Source organism: Poecilia reticulata, linkage group LG2 (genome assembly GCF_000633615.1).
Source record: "Poecilia reticulata strain Guanapo linkage group LG2, Guppy_female_1.0+MT, whole genome shotgun sequence".
NCBI classification, from domain to species: domain Eukaryota; kingdom Metazoa; phylum Chordata; class Actinopteri; order Cyprinodontiformes; family Poeciliidae; genus Poecilia; species Poecilia reticulata.
The window spans coordinates 30,277,521-30,302,328 of NC_024332.1; the positions used below are offsets into that span (position 1 = coordinate 30,277,521).

Below are 24,808 nucleotides of genomic sequence, written 5' to 3' on the forward strand. Positions count from 1 at the left end.
AACATTTATGACCTTCATAACACAGAGGGACTTATGCTGAGTTTAAATTGTATGCATCTGAACTCTGTATTTCAGTTTTGTTGCTTCTCAATGTAACTAACTGCAATTAGGATTTCATTCAGGGTATCAGAGTAAAGACATGCAAGTCGGTTTAGATTTTTATTTGAATATATATGCATGTCATATTTCCTAAAACACATCAAAGTTTGTGACTATAATGAGACAAAATGTAAAAAAAAAGAAAAAGAAAAAAAAGAAATTTATATGTATATGAATAAAGTTAGGAATACTTTTCTAAGGGACTAAACCTCTGCATTAATGTTTGTCAGAGTTGTTACAACTTTTCTAACATTATTTGTGTTTGCTTTATAATTGGCACCTAGAGAATTAGTTTTTACGACAAGTCTGCTGTGATTGGTCTGTGCCGCAGAGTTTCACCTCTGAATGTTTCCTATGCAGCAGCACGAGAAACACCAACACATCCTGCTGTGCACCTGTTAGGAGAGATATAATTCTGAGTGATTTATATGTGTGGATCTTTGTAAAATTAAGCTGTTATTGAGTCATCTCATCAATGAAATTAAGTGATTGCATTTTAGTGAATTTTAAAGCATTTCACTTGCTTTTTCAGTCACGCAGATTAAAAGAGTCGAGGGCAGATTGTGCTTACTGCTGCTGTCGTCATCGTTGGTATCGTGCCGGTGCTTCTTGTTGTTGTTGTTGTTGTTTAGCCTGCTTGGATGGCTGCCCTCATTTTCTTCCTCTGTGTCAGGTTCAGTGACGAAGCCGCAGCAGAGGACTTCTCGTCGTCGTGGCCAGCAGCCCAAGCTGCTCAACAGCCCTGAAGACAGCCTGTACTACAACCAGCTAAATGTGAGTTCAAAGTGCCGATAAAGGCCTTTGTCTGAGTTTGGTTCCAGATGATAATACAATTAAACCTACCTGTGCCAGACCCTGGAGCCCCACCCCCACGCTCCTCTGCCTCTTGTCTTGAACATGTGCTTATGCTCTTTATCTGTTGCTTTCATGTCAGGATGTCTGCCTTCACGGTGAATAATTGATGTGGTTTATCAAAGCCGAGCAAGATGCATGCTTCATCAGACTCACTTGAGCCCTTTGATCAGAAAAAAAATTATGCTGTGACTTCTGATATTATCAGCATCTGCTCGCATTCAACACAAAATCACTTTGAATTAAAAATTAATGACTCTCTGCTCATCTTTTGACTGTGTGCTCTTGGCCCTTTCCTCAGAGAACTCTGGATCACCAGGGGAGCAAGAGGAAGCCGAGAAAACTTGGGTAAATAACTGCTTTCCTACTTACAGCGACTCTAAACAGAGCAGGCCCGTTGTGGGATCGGAAAATCCAGAAATGGAGTTGTTTTCTTACAATGTAAATGGAGAGCTGAAAATAACACTTTTTTTTTTTGTTTGTTTTTTTTTATGGGAGGAGGCTCTGCGTCACTATAAGACGGGGTTGGGGGGGGAGGGTGCACATTAGGCTTTTGTCAGGATGTTCATTTTAATTGTTAAAGACCTGACTTTGCACTATAAATGACACAGTTTGAGTTAAACACCTGACTACACGCATGCTGCGTCTGCAAATGTTGCCTCTTTTTCTTCGGATCATGGCAAACTTCATCGCTGCCCGCTCTGTCCAAGTTTTTCACTCCTGTCTTCTCACACATCACAGTCAAATCAAAGTGCTGGACGGAGAGGACGAGTACTACAAATTACTGTCAACCGTGGAGTCGATCCCTGAGGAAGAGCACGCGACTGAACCCCCTCCCACCCTTTCCAACGGGCCCCTCGTCAGTCAGCGCTGAAGCTCTGCGTCAGTGTCAGCCGGTAAGAAAGACACATCAGACACAGAGACAGACAGACACTCCAAAGAAAAACCGCTCTGTGTTGGCCGTGCTTTGGTGGGAAGAACAAGTAGAACTGGTGCAGGAGAAGCAACTTGTGCAGACATTGTGCTCTGGTCTGTTAATCCAAAGGGCTCTGAGTTTGTATGAGTAGCTCACTTACCGTTCTGGCATTATTGCACAGATGCATTGCTCTTGTATATCGTCTTTTGTTTTATTGGTAGATGGCTCCCCCATTTCCTATAAGAAAAAAAATTCTGGTCAAATGAAAATATTTTACATATGTGCCAGGGGTATGAATAATTTTGTGTCTTACTGTTATTTTCTTTTTTTTTCTTTTTAATTCCTAGTCTTAACTTTTATTTAGTTTTTACCCAGATGGTCTACTTAGGAGTCTACAACAATAACAACTTGCAGGATTTCTCTTTTGTCTTTAGCAAAACACTACAAGCCATTTCTCCAAGTAGTGCTAGACTGTTTTGGTTGCATTTACCCAGAATGCCCTCTGCTATAGTTGCATTCACATATGCATWCGAAMCRCCCCAGAGTTCACTTTTACCAAGACGAGACCCAGGTTTTTAGACGRACCAGAGTTGACTTTTCTGATCTGCACCAGAGTTCAACTACATTTTCACACCTCTCAAAACAAACCAGACTTTCTAGGCAAGTGAACTAGAGTTCTGGGCTGGTGTGAAGGCATCCTAAGTTGGCAAAACTGGCTCAGAAAGATTGACAGAGCAACTTCACTGTATTTAGTTTACAATTTCTACTTCAAGTCTCCTCCTCTTGCTTCCTGAATGAAGTTGTTTCCACATGTTATGAAAGACATTTTCTGTAAAACATTCTTCTTACGTCTTCTGTTCTCAAYCTAGCTTCATTTTAAAAACTGATACTGACACTAATTTAAATCTTCTTCCCCCAGTAAATGCTTCTACTCAGAAAAGTGTTGCTAGCATGACCGGTTAGTGCTCAGTTTTTTTTCATGTTCATGGGTCAGAAAATAAATCACTGGTCAAGCTAACCATCAACCACCAGCTGATTTCTCTGTACAGCTCTACATTACTGTGGGTTTTTTTTCTTTGTTTGTTTTACCACAAAGGTTGTGTCAACGAATAGCTTGACAATGGTTGAGATTTACTCTTGCAAAGTTGTTCTTTGCCTCTATTTGCTTCCTGAACAAGATAAAATTGATTTATTTTTTATTAATAGATAAAATTCTGCTACATGTTCAAAGCTTTGCTCAGGTGACAGATTGCAGTRAAACTTCACAGACGTTCCTTTATGATCATGTTAATCATAATAGACAGAAGGAAAACATCGTGTGGTGTTGGAAGAGTGTACGGCGTTAAAAATCAGTTGTAATAATAAAACACTCGCACTAGAGCCACATATGGCTGAAATTAACTGTTAATGTCTTTGTCATTCGTTTACATTCTTATTACTTTTTTTTTTTTGATAGATTCATGAATATGTAACATTTGAGAAATAAATCCAAACATCTGAGGTACAAAAAAATATAAAATGAAAAAAACAAAAACATCCGCCTCTGTGTGAGTAAAACCATTCCCTGAAACAGTAACACCATGTGGTTTACATCTTTAACAAACATTTTCCAGCTCTTTTCCACATTTCCGAYGAGAAGCCCCTCATCCCGCAGCAAGCCTCCAGCCTAAGCAGTGTTAACATGAAATTGAAACATCTACCTATTTCCAAACCTCGTGTCTCCTGTCTCACACTGATCCAAAGACAAATCCCTGCAAAACCCAGAACTCTTTCGACGAGTTCTCCCTCTGCGAGTTGGCTTTAGTTAGAGGGGCTTTGTGCTGTCTGAGAGCAGAGAATCACCAAACGGAGCTTCACAGAGGCTGAGCTAGACCTCACTTTGAATTTTACCCTAAATACAGAAAAAAAAAACCTTTTAAGATGTGAAGTGTCGGAAATGCAGGGCTGGCGAGTTGATTTGTGGAGCTTTTTTTTTTTTTTTCTTTTCAATTTGCATATCATTTACTGCATCTCCCTTTGTTGACACCCGAGGGCCTGAGAAGAGATTTTGATCTTAATAGGAAGAGTAGGGTGGTATGAGTGAGGATCTCATCCTCCTTATGCTCAGCGGGAAAAACATTAGAGCTCTGCATTGATAGCGAGACTGGCTTCACTTAGGTTGGATTTACAGGAATCCTGGTGAGTTTAAAGAGGCCCAAAGAGTTCAGTGTTGGGAGGGCTGGATGCAGGTTGGTGCATGAGGACATTACAGGCTATCTATATGTGTATTTAACTATATTTACCATGGGAACTAAAAGGTCTAATGGCGTGGAAGTAGTTAAAACGTACTGCAAGTTAAAATTAGGACGTTAGTCGGTTGTGACTCCACCAGTTTTGTGGTTGTGACCCTGTAATTTGCCAACCATAACTGTGCTGTTTGTTGTTTTGTGCGGCCGCAAATWTTTGTAAAGGGAACTTGCATAGCTCTCTTTTAWGAAGAAATAATTCCCCATATTAGTGTAGGAAGTGGGCATGAACCAGTATGAGACTCACAGCATGATAACATTGAATGGAAATAACATGGCTTCACTGTGTTTGGACAAAAGAAATTTAGAACTACAATGTGTAACATAATCCAATTAATTTTAATTCAAATGAAACTCGTACTGTTTCCAAAACAATACATACATAAATACACAATACTATATGGAGCATTTTTTGCAACGATCCTTTTGTTTTTACAAATAAAGRTTAAAAAATCTGTAATCAGTGAAACGTTGATCGGTGTCAGAATCTGTAAAAGTCTGTGGTGTGGATCATCCAGCCGGGTTTTGCTTTGTTCTATTCAAGTTGTCCAGGAATCGAGAGCTAATATAACATCTCATCTGATTTTAGAACGTTCTGTTTTCAAGTTGGAAAAGAGGTGTTCATTGGGGCCTGCCCATAGTTAGTTTTAGTTCCAACTAATATCAGCACTTCACGACAATGGCWTTATATTTGTTTCCGGTTTTCAAATTTAAATGCAACAAGAACATGTTCTCAATTGCACATTTTATAGCACTGTTTATCCCATTGTTCAAAACAGATGCAAACTATCAAAAATGCTARTAAATGGTGAATAGCAACAACTTTTACCATAGTTTAACGTGTCCAATTTCCCCTGGCAGAAAGCAGATTTCAGGGTATTGTCTCATTGTTTTTCCCTGAAAACTTATTAACTTTTTAAAATAACACCTTAAACTGAATCCCTGTTAAGTGCATAACTGTTCCGTTTAGGTTTGATTCATATAAGAATTTTAGATGTTGAAGTAAAAATAATCAATTACAATTTAGACTCCTTTAAAAAAAAGTTAAACTAACTTTAGCATGGTTAGCGGCTAGCGGTTAGCCAGTCGAGGTATTATATCGCTGATCCTACGAATCGTTTGCATCTTGTCCGTTTTTATATTGAGTTCTTAAAATGTGTCCACACAACGTATTTAAAGAAACAAAGACATCTTCAGTGTTTCCTTTGCTAGCAACACGATGTCTTTAWTTGCTAGTTTTGTCAACGCAGCAACTACTTCCTGTCTAACTTCAGAATAAGAGCCTCAAACATATCGCAGTGTGTCTATTAAAGCACCAATCTGCATAGACCATCTTAGACTTCACTAGATGAAGTCACAACTAACAGCTTATGAATAAACACACACGTAAAGGATAAGAAATACTGTAGCATTTTAAAATTATGACTCCATGAGAAATTTCTCTTGTGTGGGAATCAAAAGTGCAAGTCAGCTGACTGTAGGAGTGTAGCAATATGTGATGAAGCCCAGCGCTGCATGAGTCTTTGCTCCAAACTGGCAGATAAGTGTCCAGCCTTTTTTCATTGCCTTATTAAAATAACTTTAAATTACAGCAGCAATATGGTAAAAATCTTAGCAAAGGATTTCGGTTGAACAAACATGTACATCACATAATTTAGAGTAATAATACAACTTTTTTATTTCATTAATTTACTGACCACAAATCTTAAACGATCCACTGTATTTCTCCAAATGAAAAGTTAAATATCAGAAATATCAGCTTTTGTTGAATAAATATCAAGAAGTTTGTTGAAACTAGACAGAGACTAATTGAGACATTTTATTGGAATAATCATGAAAACCCCTCCATAATTGTAAGTACAACATAATAGACTACTAAAGAGATGTCTCACACATACCAAGACATTATTTAATGAATTTTACAAACATTAATGATCTGTAAATTGCATTTTTTTTTTATGTGAACCTGCATAATTAAACTCATGTCTTTGTGGCTTATCATCAAATTTAAGGCTGCAGGAATTCAAAGCGTAATACAGCAGAATACTGTCAGAGTTATAATGTGGTGTCACAGTTAGTTCAGACGCATTTCACCTCCGGTCCTAACCAAGGATCGCAGAATAATTAAAATCCTCATTGTGCATTACTCTCTTGCTGGGATAGTTGGTTCCTCCGAAGAGCAGTCTGAAATAGGTCACCCCAGCACCCTGTAGAGCATCATAAAAGTACACTGAATCAATTAAGTGTGATCATGCTCCCTTGATTATTTCGGCCCTGTTTTACCACAGAGAGGAATTTCAAATAGGCTCACTAGTTTGAATAACAAGGTTGGACTGTGGTGACAAATGGTGCCAGAGAGGGTGTTTCTTTCCCATGTTTTTCTCTGCCAAATTAACTCCCCTGGCTGATTGCCTGCTTTAGCATATGAGAGGAGGTGAGCAGAGGTGTGTGCATAATTGCCTCCGATGGCTGATTATGTGCTGCAAAAGGCAAATGTTATGAAATGCTGACCCGATGAGCAGAAGCTCCGGGTTGCCGTAGAGGTGTTGGAGGCTGCAGGACGCTGAGGGACGGCCAGCGTTTTAGGTCCCGGCACCTGTGTTTCCTTGGGTACTTTCCTGCAAATCCAGCTCAGTCTTGTTTTTAGCCTCATTAAAATCTGACAACATCTGGTGCGTGGGATAGGGCTCCTTTAATGTGGGTAACRTTACTGCTGGTGTTATTTTTTGCTATTTTAGCTATTTACCTCATGGGCTGTGTGCACGTTCATTAAAGATGCATCCAAACTGCTTCACCAAGTTTTTTTTTTTTTTTTTTTTAAGCCACATTTTATGGAAATCGCTCAAGCTGCAGCCTCCACAAGTGATGAAAAGCTTTTATTTTCTAAAAAAGCATGCTTACCTTTTCACCTAATAGTGATGTCTCACTTCAAAGAGAGCGCACGATTAGGCCAACATTGTCCTGTTTCTATATACTCAGAGTTCAAAGGGAGAGTTTCACGTGCAGCCTCCTCCAATCCTCCAGTTTACGTGCTTTTCATGCTCACATGTGTCTTGATTTTTCACACGCTGGAATTATTTTTCACACTCTCGTGATTGCATGCAGCGCCCTGCCGAAGTATTCATACCTCATAAACTTTTCCCGCATTTTGCTGTTTTACACCATAAACCTCGGCGTATTTTCTTTCTATTTTATGTGACCGACCGACACAGAGTCTCTTATAAAAAKGGCAGCAAAACAATTAATTGTTTTCAACATTTTTTACTGATGAAATCTGATAAGTGTGGCGTGTTAGTATCTAGCCCTCCTGAGAGCCACACTCTCCTATACATTTTTGGAGAYGTGTTTCTGCCCGCTTTGAACATCTTAAATTTTTGCCCGTTCTTCTTTGTGAAATCAGTCAAACTGGATAGAAATCATCATTACCACTGTCTCAACAATCTCAAGTCCCTGCAGCTTCTCCTCTTTTCTTTCATAATTGCCACGTTTCACCAACTATTGAGAAACATTCCCAGAGCATTATGCTACCAACACCATGTATCACAATGGGAATAGTTTGTTCAGGATGAAGTGCAGTGTTAAGTTTCCCACCACATGTATTATGTCCACAAAAAGTTTCMTTTTATTCTTAAGGCTTCCTTGCAGGAATTGCTTTTGCTTTATACTGACAGGTGAGTCCTTGTAGGTTTGCTTTTATCCCATCCTCTTTAAAATATGCGGTGGAAAGAAGATGGGATAGGAAATATTTTCTATTTCCTATCTCAAACCTACTTTAAGCTTTTTATTTTTATCCCTGACCAGTCTGTCAATTTCTTGTAGTGGATTTTAATTGGAGGTGTCATAGTAAAGGGGGCTAAATATACAAACGTATGCAACATTTCTCAGATTTACCAAAAAAACTGAGAACCTTGCATCCTTTTCCTTCCACTTCACAATTATGTGCTACTTTGTGTTGGTCTTCCCACTAAAATCCCAATAAAATACATGCTAGTTTGAGGTCTTAACGCTGCAAAGTGTGAAAAAGTTCATGAGGTGTAAATATGTTTACAAGGCACTTTGTATTTATTGCAAAGAATTAGGACAAGTTCCTGTTTTACACTTTTTTTCCCCCCCTCGCAAACATCAATTAGTTGGGACAAGAAAATAGCTAAAAACAGTACAAAGTCAACATTTGCCGCACTTTGAGACACTTTGCTGCCTAATGATGGATACATGAACATCAATCAGATGTCAGATGCATGTCGGTGGCTCTGAGCAAGAGAGACATTCCCTAAAGACGGCATTAATAAAGAAACTGGTTGAGCCTGGTTGAGACACAAAGACTAAGAGGAGGGGAGGAAGAACGAGATAAAAGACTCTGTTGAGTACATACATCAAAGCCCGCTTAATGACCAGGGATGCCATTAGGGTTACGGTGGCTTTTGTTTCAGCTTTCTCTCACCTGCAGTTTGTTGAGGATGCTCTATGCGCTGTTTTGTTGTGAAAATTTGCATGAATATAAAACGCATGCGTGCAGGAATAAGAGTTGCTTCCCGGCTGCTCGTCTTGGAGGTGGCAGAATGTTTTAGTCAGAATTACAGCCTCCCTTTCATTTGTAAAACCGACCTGGAACCAGTTTCCTCCCACTTTTTAAAAAAAAAAAATAATAATAATAAAAAAAAAAAGGATACAGTGAAACAAAAGGTTCGCACAGAAAACCAGAAACAGCATGTGGAGTCTGTGATGCGGTCAAATGTATTGTCTTAAAGTTTTCTCTGTGCCTCCGGTGCTGGAATTGGTTTTGACAAATCAGAGCGTGAAATTAAAATGAGCCCCTCTCAGTTTGCACACGAGGCAGGGGCACAAGCAGACTTGGCATGGCCGAAGGTGTGACCCTGTTTTGTTTTGCCCCAGCTTTACTGTCCCAGATGGTGGGACCAGCTGCCGCTGAATAAACGCTGGACCGGGTGCAGTGTGAGAATTACCACGGCCTTGTTTCGGTTTGGGACGCATCACAGAGAGCTTGTCACTTTTTGGCCACCGCCAGCAGGAGCAGGAAATTTCACCTGGTGTTCGACCAAACTTCCTTCCTTTGCAGTGCAGATTTTACATTTATTGTCCATTGTTTTTATTACAGCCACCTTTCATCGCATGAACCAGTGCAACTTCATAAATTTGTCTTAATGTGTTTTACTTCAGCGATTCAATTCAGATAGAGAAACGCGTATGGAAAATCATGACACAAAGTGATTTGAAGTTTTTATTTCTGTTTCCGTTGGTGATTATGGCTTACAAACTAATGGAAATTCACTTTGAACGAGAAAGGTGAGGCCTACAAAACGTTCTGCAGCACATGAACAGAAATTTAGATAGTGCTTTTGATAGGGATTCTGTGTCTTTCCTCTCTCTTTTATCTGCTTGCATACACAAACACACTGACATGCACATGCAATGTTAAGGAAATTACTTCACAGTGGAACGCCCTCTCTAAGGTGTAACTTGGTTAAAGGCCTATAATCACATTTTTCAGGACCACTTTGTGTTTGTCCCTTAAGGACTCTTATTTGCCTTTAATAAATTGGACTGGTGATTTTTACTCTGTTTTCTTGGTTATTCAAAATGTTCCCTCCCAAAAAATAAACCCCGGAGGAACAATAAAAATCAGCAAAGGTCAGAAGAAAAAGATTTTTTTTTGTACATTTGGAGCTTTTTTTAAGTTTTCCTGTGCATGGTGCAGAAAAAGATGAAAGATGTTTTCCCGTAGTTCGCAAAAGTTATGGACCTCAGCCGCCTGCGAGTGGCTGACATCAGCAAATACTTGAAATACCCTTCAAAAGCTTAGAACTGACAATTTTAGTAATTTACATACCAAATTTACCTAAACATGCATTAATACGCACAGTGAAATTAGTCACTACGCCATAAGTTAACATCTACAGTCTTTCTCCTCACGGTTCTTGGGGGTTCAGCCAATCAGTGGCAAGGAAAATAAATGGCACTACTGGATTGGCTGGTTTGCAAAGGCCAGCCAATAGAGTGTCAAGTAGTATTCCACCGAGGTATTTCAGGTTCCCAAGCTGCAATTTATTTAGAATATTTTATAATAAAATCCACAAATAGACAAGTTTTCTGCAAATAATGTGGAGTGACGTTTCACAGAAAAATCCATGGATAGGTGAATCCACAAATACTTCATTCTTACAGGCAGGTCCCACTGTAAAGGATGTACCAGCAGCACTAAATCTGCTTGAATATTTCCACATTTACAAAAGACAAACTTAATTTTAGTGGGATTTCATGATATAGACCAACACAAGGTTGCACTTCTTTTTGAATCGGAAGGAAATTTGTGTTTTTCAATTTATTTAACTAATAAAACTATCAGAAAAGTGCGACATGCATCCCTTTACCCTGACTTGGGAACTATTGACAGGAAAAATATGTCATACTCAATCCAAACCTGACCTTTAATTGAAGACATAATCCTGGACACTTAATATCCACAGTGCAACATGGTGGTGGCAGCATTATGCTGTGTGAATATCTTTCTTCAATATAGCTGGGAAATTTGTCAGACTTCATAGGAAAAAAAAAAAGATTTTAGTATGTACTTTGTTGAATATGAAAGCATTCCACACTTTTCAGATTTGTGCTTACAATAAACGTTTCGAAGCATTTATCACTTTCCTTTCCGCTTCGCAATCACGTCACTTGGCGTTGGCGTAGCTCATGAAATCTCAATGAAGCACATAGAATCGTGCGGCTGCAACGGGACAAAATGCGGAAACGCTACATTTGCGAGGTGCTGTGTAATAATAACACAGCGTGAGTGAAAATGTGTGCTTGTTGCTCCTAGCCACTGAGAGAAGTAAAACGTCAGAGGCTTGTTACGTCAGTGACATCTCAGTTTGAAGGTGATGTCTTTTTATTGTAATGTTTCCTGAGAGAGCACTGCAGGCGGGAACTTTGTACATCATCACAGAGGGGGCAGAGATTTCCTCTTTAATGCTGGATTAGCGCAGCCAGGGTGGGCTGAGAGGAGGTAAAATGACCTGTCCCGCCTTTACGTGACCCGGGGCCGGCGCTGCACATTGCCAAGGCTTTGCTGTTTGCTCTTATGCAGCGAGATCCTGGGCTTCGTAGGTTCAGCAGAGAGGGGCCGGGGCGGCAGAAGAGTAGTATCGTGTTGCAGGGAAAATTAGTGAGACCAAAGTTGGAGTTTCTGTGTGTTGGGGGCTGCGAACAATGGCAGCTTTCTGTCAGACAGCGACTTCAAAGGTCTGCTGAGTGACTGCTCTGAGTTATACTTTGTTGTAGATCACTGAGGAAATTCACAGATGTTTTCTCATACGAGACACCATTATAGCGGCTCAAGTACCCAGTAGCCTCGAGCGTCTCTCTCCCTCTTCTCCCCCGTCTCTGTCTCTCCCACACACTCACTCTCACAGACTCTGAAATCTCTTCCATGAGACAGATGTGGAACCTGTTTTTTTTTTTTTTTTTTCCCCTCCAACTGTCCAGAGAATATGGAAAGTTAGAAAAGGGTTCGTGTTGTGGCGTTGCCCAACAACTCTGTCAAATCTGAAGTCCTGGCTGTCAGTCTGCTCYGACTGTCAAGATCTTCGCACTTCCTCACTGATCCTTTGTGGATCAGAAGTAGAAGTGTGAGCCATGCAGCTGCAGAATGGGAACAATAGTCACAAATGGTATGATTTTCACGTGTTGTTTAACAGTAATATTGATGCTGCRCTCTTATCTTCTGTTTCTTTTAGGTTGCCTTGTTCTGGAGCAGAACCAAAACCCAACACATCTGAAGAATACGCGACTTTTACTGTACATTTTTATTTATTTATAGATGTACTGCTGTTTTTTTATGAGCCAAATAAATGTTTTAAAAATCCTGTTGTTTTTAATGATTGTATTTATCATAATGCACTTTATTCCTCTCACACACATTTCAGGATACTTTACACTATTAATACCCATCAAACTTTGCTGCATTTTGTCACTTTAACRCATCAACTGCAATGGATTTTAGGGGATTTTTAAAATATGATAGACAAACACAAAGTACGTCAGTTTGAAGTGAAAAAATTATCCATCGATCCATCATCTACTCCCACTTATCCATGCATTGTCCAGCAGTCACTGGGCGAGAAGCGGGATAGGTCACCGGTTTATTTCAAGGCAACATGGAGACACACAGGATAGACAACAATRCACACACCTGTCACTCCTAGAGCCAATTTAGAGAGAATCATTAACCTATGAGTGTTTATGGACTGGATGAAGTCGGCATACTCCAAAAGATGAGGAAAAGCCCAGGCTGGGATTTGAATCTAGGACCTTCTTGCTGCAAGGCATTCGRTTCTGAGAACAGTGGCACAACACCAAAAACCACATGATGGTCAACATCTTTAAGAAATAAATAWGGAAGGTTTGTGGCGCTACTCTGGTGGAATTTATTTACCAATTGACTTTTTGAAACCAGTTTGACTGCAGAATACTATATTTAAGGCTGAAAACAAATACATGCCACACTTTTCAGATTTTTTATTTGTAAAAAAAAAAAAAAATGTTGAAAACCACACATTAATTCCTTCCACTACACAATTATTAGAATCATTATGTCCATATTGAAGTCTTTTGACTACTCCAATCTGCTTTTAGCTGCTATGCCTTGAGCCTAAGATTTCCTTCCTGCTGTGTGAAATACGAGGTGGCTCTGACTGATCCACATCTTTCAGTACACCAGCAGACAATCAATAGCTGTGGGACTTCCTTCATGATCATTTCATTAATAAATGTAATATTAAAACAAAATCCTAAAATAAATGTTATGTCTGAGGAATGGAAAATGCTCAAGCCTGCAAAGTAACAGTCCGGAGTGAGTAAGTTCAGTGAATCAAGCATATGGTCATTTCTGACAAAGTCCTGCTCAGTCAAATTCATCCCTTACCTGTAGTCCTTTTGAGGTGCATGAAAACCTTGGAGATTATATGTAGAGGTTATCAAACGTTTCCAAGGAAGATTTCAATATTTATTAATGATTACAGCTCACAGAAATCACCTATGAGTGAAATTTGTCTTGCATGTCTGGACAGCCTGCATGTACAGCTGGTTTTTTTGGAGAAGTGCACCAGAAATCAAGAGTGCATACATATGTGCATTTTAATGAATAACAAACAAAAAATGATTTTGTTTTCCAGTGGGCTCCCTCCYTCTGCTTTAACAGTTTGCTGCTTTGACATGAAAGAGCAGATTACTGCACAAGACATTTATCTGACATTTAAACCTCGAAGCAGAAAAACTGACAGCTTGTTGCGRCTCATATACAAATTTCAGAGAAGATGGGAAAATATGTGTTTCTGTTTTCTGAGGCTCTCTCTTATCTTTGTTGAGTCTGAGGACTTGCATACCAGTTTAGCATTGTTGACTGAAAAACAGTAAATGAAGTTAGAATCAATGCAAACCAGTGGGAAAAATATAGTAATCTCCCATCAGAGGTTCTTTAGTTGTGTCACATGGCCACACTTTCACAGCTGCTGTCAATTTAGACAAATAAGACACTGATGTCCATCCACCACCAGAAGACTCTTTACAGTAATTTGCACAGGCCAAAGGAGACCCCCGGGTAAGAAATCTAACACTGACATTGACATTAAAACTCAAAAAGCTTCTGCAAACTCAGATTTTTGGAAAGTATGTGTATTTAGTAAGCAATATGATCATATTAGTATTGTATAATACTTAAGCACAAACATCACATGACATCCTGAAAACACACCATGGCAAGCCTGAAGCTTTGGGTTCWAATTGGGTAAATATGGTGCTTGGAGGTTTCCTCAGCTTAAATACACCAGAAATACTTCAATGATTCCCACCAAGTTCTGCAGGACTCTGCTGATGCTCCATTCATCTAAATCTAACAGGTTCAAGCTGGGAAGTTTCTAATATGTACAGAAAAGCATCTCTGATGACCACGGACTGTTTTTAGATGAAACTTTTGTTTTTTTTACAGTACCTTTTAGAGACTACCAGGTTGTATATCTTTTAAATTAACAAATGTGTCATTACCTTAAAAAAACTGTGAATATTAATATAGATTTTCTCTGTAGGACTTCACAAAATAAGTTGTTAAAATGTCAACTGAAGAGGAATATCCTGCCTTGTTTGTATTTAGGTCGATGACATCGTGAAAGGTWCAAGAAATKATGGCTTTGTTTGAGTTGTAGGTTCAGGTTTACTTTAAACACGATCCAACTTATTTAAAATATTAGGAAGTCAYATTTTCATAGATTACATTTCTTTCCATGTTTAAAATAGAGTAGGTAGAAGAACTTACTCCTACCCCACTTTTGATGGATTTCACCTAAATTTGGAGCAGCAGGGGGTTCAGCTTTTAGTGTCTCAGCCAGAGTTTGACTCCAAAGACGGACACAGCGATGCACGGACAACCTCAAGCTAACAGGGATGATGACTGTGATCATCTTTAAAACTTTGACTTGTGGAAACCTGTTTTTCTTGCAAATTTTGTAACAAATAATGACAGGGCACCTTTTTTATTGTACAGTAATCTCCTTTTATCTAGCTAGATTTTTGAAATGCATTTAAAATTGATGATAAAGCTTAAAGCATTGTGCATCCCAACTTGGATAAACTTTAAAAAATAATGGTCGACTGTAAAAATCTGATTTATGGTTGATGAGAACTTCTGGTTTATTCTTATTATTAATTTTCACTTMTAAGTCGATTCTTAAAAGGTTTACAGTTCTTGATTTTAAGAAATKACCTACTAACTCATATCTGTATTGRGGCTTCCCTCAGCTTGCTCTTTTTAGGTAATTTTGAAAGCAAAAYGATAGATTAAATATGTGTGGYGCCAAAGCAARGACTTYCTTGTTTGCTGATTTTTATTTATTTTTATTTTTCAACACAAACGAGAAACTACATCTGCCATAGCTTGATGTAAACAAGGTTGATCTTCTTGTTTTTCACGTCTTCTGCAACTAGCATTGTAGTTTAACAAGGCTCCAGTGCAGCCCAGCAGGACCCCCCTCTCCCTCCCCTTCTCCCTCATGACTGTGTGTAAAGCCGTGGGAGAGGACTGGGAACATTAATCCCTTCAAAGGAACAGATCTAATTCAAAATCTGCCGCTCCAAACTAGTTGAGAGGACAGTGATTGTTTCTGCAGGGAAGCTAGATAAAGATCAGAGAGCTAACTGCAAACTTCCAATTCTCCACTTCTGCCACAAAAGTTTTGGGGTGTTATCTTATGAAAGCTGCATAGTTATACAGTCATTATATTATCTGAAACAAAACAACAGATATGATAAAATAAGCAACGAAAATACACAAAATCAAGGGATGAAATGCAGYGCATTTACATTTATGTCTATCTAGTGGTTGTTGTGCTCCCCCTTTGAAATGCCACCCTGGGCAACTGCTTGTTCCATTTCAAAACCACCATTGCTTGCACCAAACCTATACAAGTAATTTACTTGGACCCATTATTTAATCTATTTCCTACTCTTTTGAGTCCCATATGTATACTAGTAAGTATTTGGATATGTGCCCAATATACATTTTGCTCAGGCTTCAACAACATCTACTCACATCTACTTTCTGTATGGGACCCATTTAGATTGATTTAACACTGTAAACAAAGTATCATGAATACCAATTTAGTACCTCGTGTGAAACTTAACTGGCTCTTCAAATGGGTTCAGATTTTAGAAAACATCTAAGACCAATTTGTCCCTTTTGTTTAAACCACAAATGTCCTGCATTAGACCTTTACGAGCAGTTAACGTCGGACCATTATATAACCCTCGGAAGATTAAATCTTGGGTCCATCATGTAACTCATTTCTACTCTTAAGAGCCCCATAAATGGATCGGAGCTTCAAGTAGAATTACCAGATGTTAGTTTTTTGTGTAGGTTTTTATTGATATTGTAAATTGTATTGCTTAATAAACTTTGAGTGTGATTCTGATAAAGCAATTAATTCACATAAAACAAGTCCCCAGCCCACAATGATGGAACACCCCTGAGTCTTGATGTTACAAACTCCTGCTCTCTCATGGATTTAATTTGCTCCATAGCTTGTGTTTCTATTGATCTATTGAAAACTATGCCATTTTTGTTCAAGGAAATTCAGCTCTTATTCTCAAGGGTGACGAAGAAATATAATTAAGAGATCTGTGTGAAGCCGTTTTGTTAAACCTGTTAAAGTTAGTTTTCATTAACTTAGTTTTTCCCCGTCATGTTGTAGGTCCCACATGAATTCTCCACAAACCGGACGGATAAGCATGTCTCACAACGTGCTTCTTGAATGGGCCTCATATGGAAATACTGACTGGGAGGAAATCTGTTCTGGAATAGATACCAGGTTAGATTGTGTATGGGGTCTGTAAAGGCTGAATTCAGGACAGTTCTACGTAAAAAGCGGGACTCATGTGGGCCTTAGTTGCATTGATCTCATTCACTTAATGCCTACCAGCTAAGATATAAGATTGCCAAATGATTTTGATGATATAAGTTGTAGTTTGTAAACAGATCATTCTCGTAAAGGCCAAATTATAACCTACCTAGCATAGCAAAAAACGAATGGGGCCCACATATGCTTTATATCTAGGCCCCTATTATGGGCCCCCTTTATCAGTGTTGGCTGGGTAGGGATGTTAACTTGAATTATTGTTGTAGGCTCCTATTGTTAGTGCAAATTTCATTGTTTAATTAGGATAGAAAAAACCCCTCTAAATTAGAATTAGCATGTGATAAAATAGATGACTGAAAAAAATATATAATTCAGAGAGGATATAATTAAGTGTTTAATGCCAAGCTACAGTTCAAAGGCACAACAAAAGGAAATCTGGATTCAAATTAAAAATGTAAAGAGAGCCAGATTCTTCAGAGATGAGAACTTCATGTTGAGTCACTTGATTTTGGTCTTTTTCCCTCCATCAAACAACGCAGCCAAAACGCTCTTGGAGATCTCCAGAGATAACAAAGTCACATTGTCACATAAGGTTCTGCTACAAATCCTTAATTACAAAAAGAGGATCAGATGACTACAGCATCCAATACCGGGGTCTCCAGGCGGCATGGAGGTCTTTGATCAAGAAAATCCAATTATTTGTGTATATACATTTCCCACATAGTGATTACTTCATTAATTGTCCCGCCTTTATCTCCTCCCTTCCCAGCCCCCCTAATAATCAGCTCCTTTATCCAGACCAACAAACACACCATAGGAGCTTTGTGGATTCAAAGGATTTGCTTTCCCCTCTCAAAGAGCCGCCATTCTTTGATGATTGGGCAGCGGCAAACTTCAAAGTAATAAATCTTATTTCTGACTGGCTGGCGGCCCACCAAAGTCCTTATCAAATTCTAAGAAGTGATCCCTCACTCTTCAGATAGACCGAGGATATATCGGCGAGAGGAGGCACTGGAGAGTGAAGACCTGCCCCGACCAGAATCTGCTTTTTTTTTTCTCCCCCCTTCCTTTTCTTCTTTTGCTCTGAATGCCACATATTCATCAAAATTAGCGCGTTTGTTTATTATTAGTTTGCATCGGGAGGAGGAGGACGCGCACCATGGCAGCGGTGGCTGTTCTGCGGAATGAAACACTGCAAGCTTTTCTCCAGGTTTGTGCGCAACTTTCTTGTTCGCTTTAAGCTTTTAGGAAACGTTTAAAGCGGACCCATTTTACACAGCGTCGATTTCAGTTTTTCTATCAAAATATGTGAACAGTTTTCTTCTAGATATTAAGCGGAATGAAGGACACGGTTTCTGACTTCTTAAAGTTGGAAGCGATGCATTTGTCTGTGGATGTTTTTTTTTGTTTTGTTTTTGCTTAATCGCATGTGTTGAAAATGTATAAAAGAATAAAATTTCTCGTTTTAATTCAACCAGTATCCTCTTGCAAAGCAAAAAAAAAAAAAAAAAAAGTTTATTATCCTAAATATATAAATATATATATTTTTTTTCCTCCTGTTATTCCCAGATACATATTTGACAAAAGTTAGGCTTCGGTTTATTTTTGTGTTTGTGACCAGTTTTATCCACGAGTTGATTGTCTGTCTTCTCCTCCAGGATCGTACTCCAAACTCCTCTCCAGAGAACTGTAAGCACTCTCCGCTGGCGCTCCTGGCCGCTACTTGTAACCGGATCGGACACCACCACGGATCCAACCACCCAGACTTCCTCCAAGTCCCCTACGATCCCACTCTGGGCTCCCCCTCGCGACTATTTCACCCGTGGACTAACGAGGGGAGCCCCCAAAGCAGCCTGGCCGGCAACTCTACTTTCGGACTATCCTCCAAGCCTCAGCTGTCTGCGCACATCCAGAGCTCCTTCAGCACCCACCACGAACTGCCCCTCACCCCTCCGGCGGACCCCTCGTACCCCTATGACTTCTCCCCGGTTAAGATGTTACCTTGCTCCATGCAGTCCCTCCAGTCCACCTGTCCTCCCACCTACGTCCCTGCCGTCAGCTACGCAGCTCCGGCACCCATCCCGCCCCAGATGCCGGGCTTCGTGACGGGACCGTCCGGCCTGGTCCACCAGCAGCAGAGACAGTTGTCCCCGAACCCCGGGGAGGACATCCCGTGGTGGAGCCTGCAGCAGGGCAACCACGTCGGCCACTCTTCCTCTCTGGGTCCCCACCGCTTCCAGCTGCAGAGAGGCTTGGTGCTGGGGCACACGGACTTTGCGCAATACCAGACGCAAATCGCCGCTCTGCTGCACACTAAGTCGCCCCTCGCGACAGCGCGGAGGTGCAGGCGGTGCAGGTGCCCCAACTGCCAGTCGTCCACCTCCAGCGACGAGCCGGGCAAGAAGAAGCAGCACATCTGCCACATACCGGGCTGCGGGAAGGTGTACGGGAAGACGTCGCACCTCAAGGCGCACCTGAGGTGGCACTCCGGGGAGCGGCCGTTCGTGTGCAACTGGCTGTTCTGCGGCAAGAGTTTCACCAGGTCGGATGAGCTGCAGAGACACTTGAGGACTCACACAGGGGAGAAGCGCTTTGTGTGCCCGGACTGCTGCAAGAGGTTCATGAGGAGCGACCATCTTGCCAAACACGTGAAAACGCACCAGAATAAGAGAAGCAAGTGCCACGAGAAGACGCTTGATCATGTCAAGAGAGAGGACACCAGGAATATGTTGTAACACGGTTCACTTCGCCCCGTTTCGTAGGCGTTGCCATTTCGTACCTGCACACTGTAGCGCTGCTTATCCGCCTTTCCCCCCCCTGACACTACATTTTGTTACTCCCCGAAAATACAAAGATAATGAATTAAGAGACTTATAATTTAAGTCAGTCTCATTTTCTTTTCTGAATAAACTCCAATTCAGTTGACTGTTGTGCTGATTGTACAGAACAATCAACTCTTAAGAAAACGAACTTTTTGCGACCCCTGACCTAAGTTCCTCCTAAAAAGATGACATATACAAGTAATAAAATTTACTTCCAGGCCAGAAGCAAACAAAGGGAAATTACTTGAAATATCAGCTGTCAGTTGCAGGGATGAAACGACCAAAAGTACGAAATGGCAAGGCAGCGACCTGACCAGCACTCTTTAAGGCTCAACACACCTGCTAGTTATTTCAAGCAGCAGACAAACAGTAACATAGTGCAATACAGTCAGCCATTAGTTAAAGTACAAATTAGGTTGCATTTTTATTTTTTTTTACAGGATATTTGGACTTTTCGAGTTGATTTCTAACATCCTGACCGTAGTTTCTAAACTTTGCTGGTCTGTGGGACACATTTTCTCTCTGTGTGTATAAAGTTTAATGAGTTCATTTGAGAAGTTCAATCAAGTTTGGGATATTCACTGTTTATGTAACATCAAAGAAAAGACAAGTTTTATGACTTGTGTTTTGATTCATTGTCTTCGGTGGAAGATTTCACTCCCCTGTAAATTCTATTTAATAGCTTTTGTTGAATGAAAGTGTCTGTTTTTTGCTCCATATGGGGGTGTTTTCTTTTTTTATTATTAAAAAAAGCATGCTCTTGAAAAGATCTGCTATTGTTGCGATGACCCAAAGTACTGCGTGAGAATAAAAGTTATAAAAATTTACCCCTCATCTAAGGAGAATTCATTCAGTTTGCCTCTGGTATCTCACTGAGGAGGCGACAAGACCTTTTTAAAAATATATTTTACCTGTAGAAGATCTACAAAGTTGCAAAAGCTGTTGCCATTGTTGAAAATGTCCCAGTAGAAAAAGATTAATTTGATATATTTCCAATAATCAATTGTATGGGATTAAACTATAAACTCTTAATATTTTCTTCTTGATTTTTGGAGTTTAGAGACTGAGGAAAATACAATTTTGATCTGTTTTTTTAAGTCTGTAAATGGCTTTGCTTTGGCAAAAATTGCTGACATTCTTGGTTATTTTTAAAGAAAAATTGAGAATATTTTGCCTAGAAAATGTTTAGAATAAGTAAAATATTTTTCTAAATTTAAAAGCATCAAATTCCAAGCTGATTAAGTCTGTATTTGAATATATACTGTATATATATTAAAACTATAGATTTTTATGTTGATGTTCAGATTTCAGAGGTGAAAATGTGAGCAAAAGCTTTTTAATCATAACTCCACGAGCGTTTCGGATATGCATGAAGTATACTTTATTTTTTTTCTAATTAATTTATTTTTTTCCTGAAGTTCAAGATCCTCCGAATAAATGTTCCTTTTTGCAGATTTTACATTTTTTTCTTTCTGTATCCTTTAATGTTATATTAAATGATTAATTTGTTTAGTCCAGAAGTGATATGATTTGCTGAGTGGAGACCAAGAATCACTGGATTTTGAAGAGTTGGACCAATAAGTTACTTAGACAATCCCTAAAATACGAGGGTACAATCTTTTTTAGTGTTTTTTTTTTATTTGTATTTATTTTTAAGCATACAGCTGTCTGTTACAGGTTCATACGTTTCTCAAAAGAAATTCAAGTGTTTCATCTTGACCTTCTTCACCCTCTTTCTCAGTTTTCTATTGCTAAAGTTCTTCAGTCCATGATATTGATCAGCACGAATAAGAAGCGATAAAGTCCTTCATATCTAACAGATCCAAAGCATCAGTCAGCGATTCATCCCTCTGCTCCAGCTATTCAGTAAGTAAAGTCCTTCTGCTGTCATGTCTGTTTCATCTCAGATCAATACAATTGTCAGGCTGAAAGCTGCCACTCAGGGAAGTTTCAGCTGATAGTTTTTTGGGAGGGTTTTTTTTTTTTTTTTGCCACAACAGCGCCCCCTTTTGTAAGTTATGGTGGCTCAATGGAGCAAGAAAATATTAGTTTTGAAAAAAATACCAGAAGTCTTAACTTTTATCTAGTGCACATTATCGTAGAGAACTATGTTTTAAATTTTATAGCTATCTCCTGTGTTTTCATGCAAGTCAAGGAAACAGCTAATGCACCTTTGTCGATCAGAAAAATCTGTGAAAAAGTTGTTCACAGTAAATTAGTCAAATACAAAGATTGGTCTTATAATCAAACCACTACATGCATACTGGATTTATTTCTCTACTAGACGTTATTTTCACAATTACTGGAGTAGGTTATGACCTTTTCTTGATCAGTAGTGCCTGTTAATTACTGCCTAAAAAATGCAAATTATGTCAATAATCATTACTTAATTAGCTCTTTAAATTAATTTAATTCATAATTGTTTCATTGTTTGCTTAATTTGCTGCTGATTTACTGTTTATACATATTATTCTACTGCAGCCTTTACTGAAACGCATACCAGAAAAGTTGTAAGTAATATCAAACGTTTTTTTAAATAATCTCCGTAACAATGGCATTTTTTTTTCCTCCACAGAAGTACGAGAAAAATGAAAGGAACCAAAACGACACAGGAGGATGAGATTTTTCTGTACGAGCTATGAAGTCTTTATCCAGATTCTGATCCTATTATAAAACAACGCCTGCGCCATACAATGGATGGGGAAGTTGAGTGCAGTTAGATTGTTTCCTCACAAAGGTTTTGGTTTGAGTTCAGTGTTAAAGATAAAAATTTTGGAGGCCGTAGTTCTTAGCTGTTCACGATGTGGCCACAATATGTTGTGGTTTAATATTATTTTCTAGAATTAAATGAAATAATTGGACGTTTCACATTTTTCTGTCATTGACCTGTTGTCTGAATGTGGCTTAAATCTTCATATTCAGCACATTATCTGTATGAACCAGATCAATTTGAAAAGCCTTTTCGATTTTACTGCCAGTTCATTTATCCAAACTTGTGAATTGGCATTGAAAAAGGACAGTTTATACATCAAATTTAGGAGGAAAAAAATAACTATTTTGCGCCTCATCTCAAGTCAAATAACTATTATATGCTAATCATACAAAAATAAAAGATCAAAGCACAGTGCTATGTTTATTTTAATATGGCAGCTTTTCTCATAAGTGAATTGAGATGTATGCTATGTGTTAGCACAGAGAATGGMAAATTTGCCAASGCACAAACACACTTACATGCCTTTACTCTGAGGTAAATTAGGTAAATACTCTGAGGTTTTTGAAATCTAAAGACACACAAACGACATTGATTGACACCCAATCAATCTGCCTCATCAAATGTCAAATGAGCAGTTTTACAGCTGCAGTCAAAAAAGACTAGATCAAAAAATGTAAAAACTTCAGTCTGACTAACTTATTGTATGCCTGTGCCTCTGAATGTTGCCTCTGAACTCCTACATTTCAGAACATATTGTGAACCTGTCCCTAAACCTTAGACTTTCCCGTTGAGCCTTGCAAGATGTTAGTGTTTTGTTTTACTTTCTTTGAAATGGTACTACAGTTACAGTACTTGGAACAACTGAACAAATGTTTATCTTCAGAATTTGCAACAGTTCATGGGATCAAATATAAATTTAGAATTTTCTGAGTAGGAAAACTTTCAGCAGCATTGAAATCTATCAAACTAGAAAGGGTTACAAGGGTGTTTCTAAGGTTTTGGGACTCCAGTGAACCACAGGAAGAGCCACTGTTCACAAATGGAGAAAACATGGAACCTGGTGAACCTTCTTAAGAGGAGCAGGTGTCCTCCATCCAGGAGGTGACAAAAGAATCCTAAATAATATATGTAGGCAGACCTGTGAAGACACTGCTGAAGTAATCAATGAGTCTTAAGATAAAAACGTGGATAAGTTTCTTGGTGGTACATTAGCCCTTTAATGCTATAAATGTTCTTTAGGTGATAGAAGGCTGACTTTGTAATTGTCTTTATGTGTCTCTGAAGTTTCAGGTCCATCACTGCATCCAGCTTTTGGGCCTGATCACTTCTTTCTGGCTGTAGTGGATGAAGCCAGCGACTTGGGATCTCTTCAGATGTTTCAAATAATCAAACAGAATTTGTTTGATTACTTGAAACATCTCAGTGAAACATCTCATTGTTATGTTTTTGTTAAGCAAAAACATAACAATTCTGTAATAGAGATTGACTGATTTTTATTTAAGCAGATTGTTTGGGACATGACAAAAGAGTTGTAGTATTTGAATACAGAATAAATGGTGATACCAGCAGCTTAAGTTGGTGCTGTTTCCATCTCTTAGGAAGTCATTAATTTCTAAAATGACAATAAAAAACATCTTTAAAATTTAAGCTGTAGGCAATGTATTTTGTAAGAGTGCTGTCAGATAAATAACCTAACTCTAAACTCTAAATTCTCCTTCAGACCACCCATCCATCTTCTCTGTTCAGAAGATAGACATCTTGGTCTCCAACACTGTGCTGTTTCTGTTTCAGGTGGTTGTAAACTCCCAGGTGATGACATGATGAGTTTTCTCTCACCAACACGGAAAATTACCTAAACCTACCTGAGCTATCTGCCTAAATATCTGAAAAACTGATCTTAAACGCACTGGAGATATTAAAAGGACACAACTTACAGAAGTTTTAATGCTTCTTTTCTAACTTCTTGCAGCAGATTGCTGTGCTGCAGTGCTACTTTAACAGAAACCGCTAATCTAGATTCCCTTTCAAATGTGTTATATTAGGATTATTTATCTCGTCTTCAAAAGTCCACAGCTCCCAACATCGTGTGCGAAGTTCCTGCTAAATTGGTATTTCCATCAGACACCACAACAAATCTCTAAATAATCTAAATATACTGAGAAAAAAAGTTCTTAGAATTACGCACACTTCCTCCTTTTTCTCTTTGGTCGAACTGATTTGATCATTCAGTGTAACCAGATTGCCTTCTGATCAGATATCTTGTTGTATTCTGTTCAGTGTTTCCTTTTTATATGTCTAAACCTGATCAGGACAAATTTTCATCTAATTATTCATCTGTATGTCAGATTTCCTGATAGTTTGATTCGTCAGAGTTGGGTTAGCTGACTACTGCCATACGAATTGTGACTGATTGTCTTGGAAGATGAGCTTCTTTGGAGTTTCAGAGGACAGACTTCCAGGAAGGACACTAAGACATCCTAAATATGATTTAAATCAATTTTATTTTCAAAAGGTGAGAAACTGAAATTAGATTTTATTTCGAGTCCAAATTGAGGCATTTTATTGAAACTGTGAGTTTCACTTGAAGCAGGCAGAAAGGCAAAAATAATTCTCAATGTCAGTGCTTTATGACTTCTCTGAGATGTCTGGGTTTATAACTCCTTTGATTGTTCCCAGTCATTTTTATCTATTTACATTTTTAT

General features: G+C 38.9%; 2 protein-coding genes across 4 annotated transcripts in view; both read left to right on the forward strand.

Annotated features, from left to right (window-relative positions):
- myo3b (myosin IIIB) overlaps positions 1-12,032 on the forward strand; it is a 73,733-nt gene extending 61,701 nt beyond the window's left edge. For all 3 annotated transcript variants that reach the window (XM_008399596.2, XM_008399614.2, XM_008399605.2), the window contains 4 exons: positions 773-873; positions 1,253-1,299; positions 1,693-1,847; positions 11,904-12,032. In XM_008399596.2, the coding sequence (XP_008397818.1) occupies positions 773-873; positions 1,253-1,299; positions 1,693-1,825 (281 nt within the window). In that variant the 3' untranslated portion in view covers positions 1,826-1,847; positions 11,904-12,032. The remainder of the gene's footprint in view (positions 1-772; positions 874-1,252; positions 1,300-1,692; positions 1,848-11,903) is intronic.
- Positions 12,033-16,956: 4,924 nt separating this feature from the next.
- Positions 16,957-20,220, forward strand: sp5a (Sp5 transcription factor a). Its single transcript, XM_017307869.1, has 2 exons — positions 16,957-17,781; positions 18,230-20,220. The coding sequence occupies exons 1-2, from the start codon at positions 17,731-17,733 to the stop codon at positions 19,304-19,306; spliced, it is 1,128 nt and encodes a 375-aa protein (XP_017163358.1). The 5' UTR covers positions 16,957-17,730; the 3' UTR covers positions 19,307-20,220.
- The last annotated feature ends 4,588 nt before the right edge of the window (positions 20,221-24,808 follow it).

Coding starts and splice junctions, on each gene's coding strand:
- sp5a (XM_017307869.1), top strand. CDS start 17,731: ATGGCAGCGGTGGCTGTTCTGCGGAATGAAACACTGCAAGCTTTTCTC. Junction 17,782..18,229: donor CACTGCAAGCTTTTCTCCAG/GTTTGTGCGCAA, acceptor CTTCTCCTCCAG/GATCGTACTCCAAACTCCTC.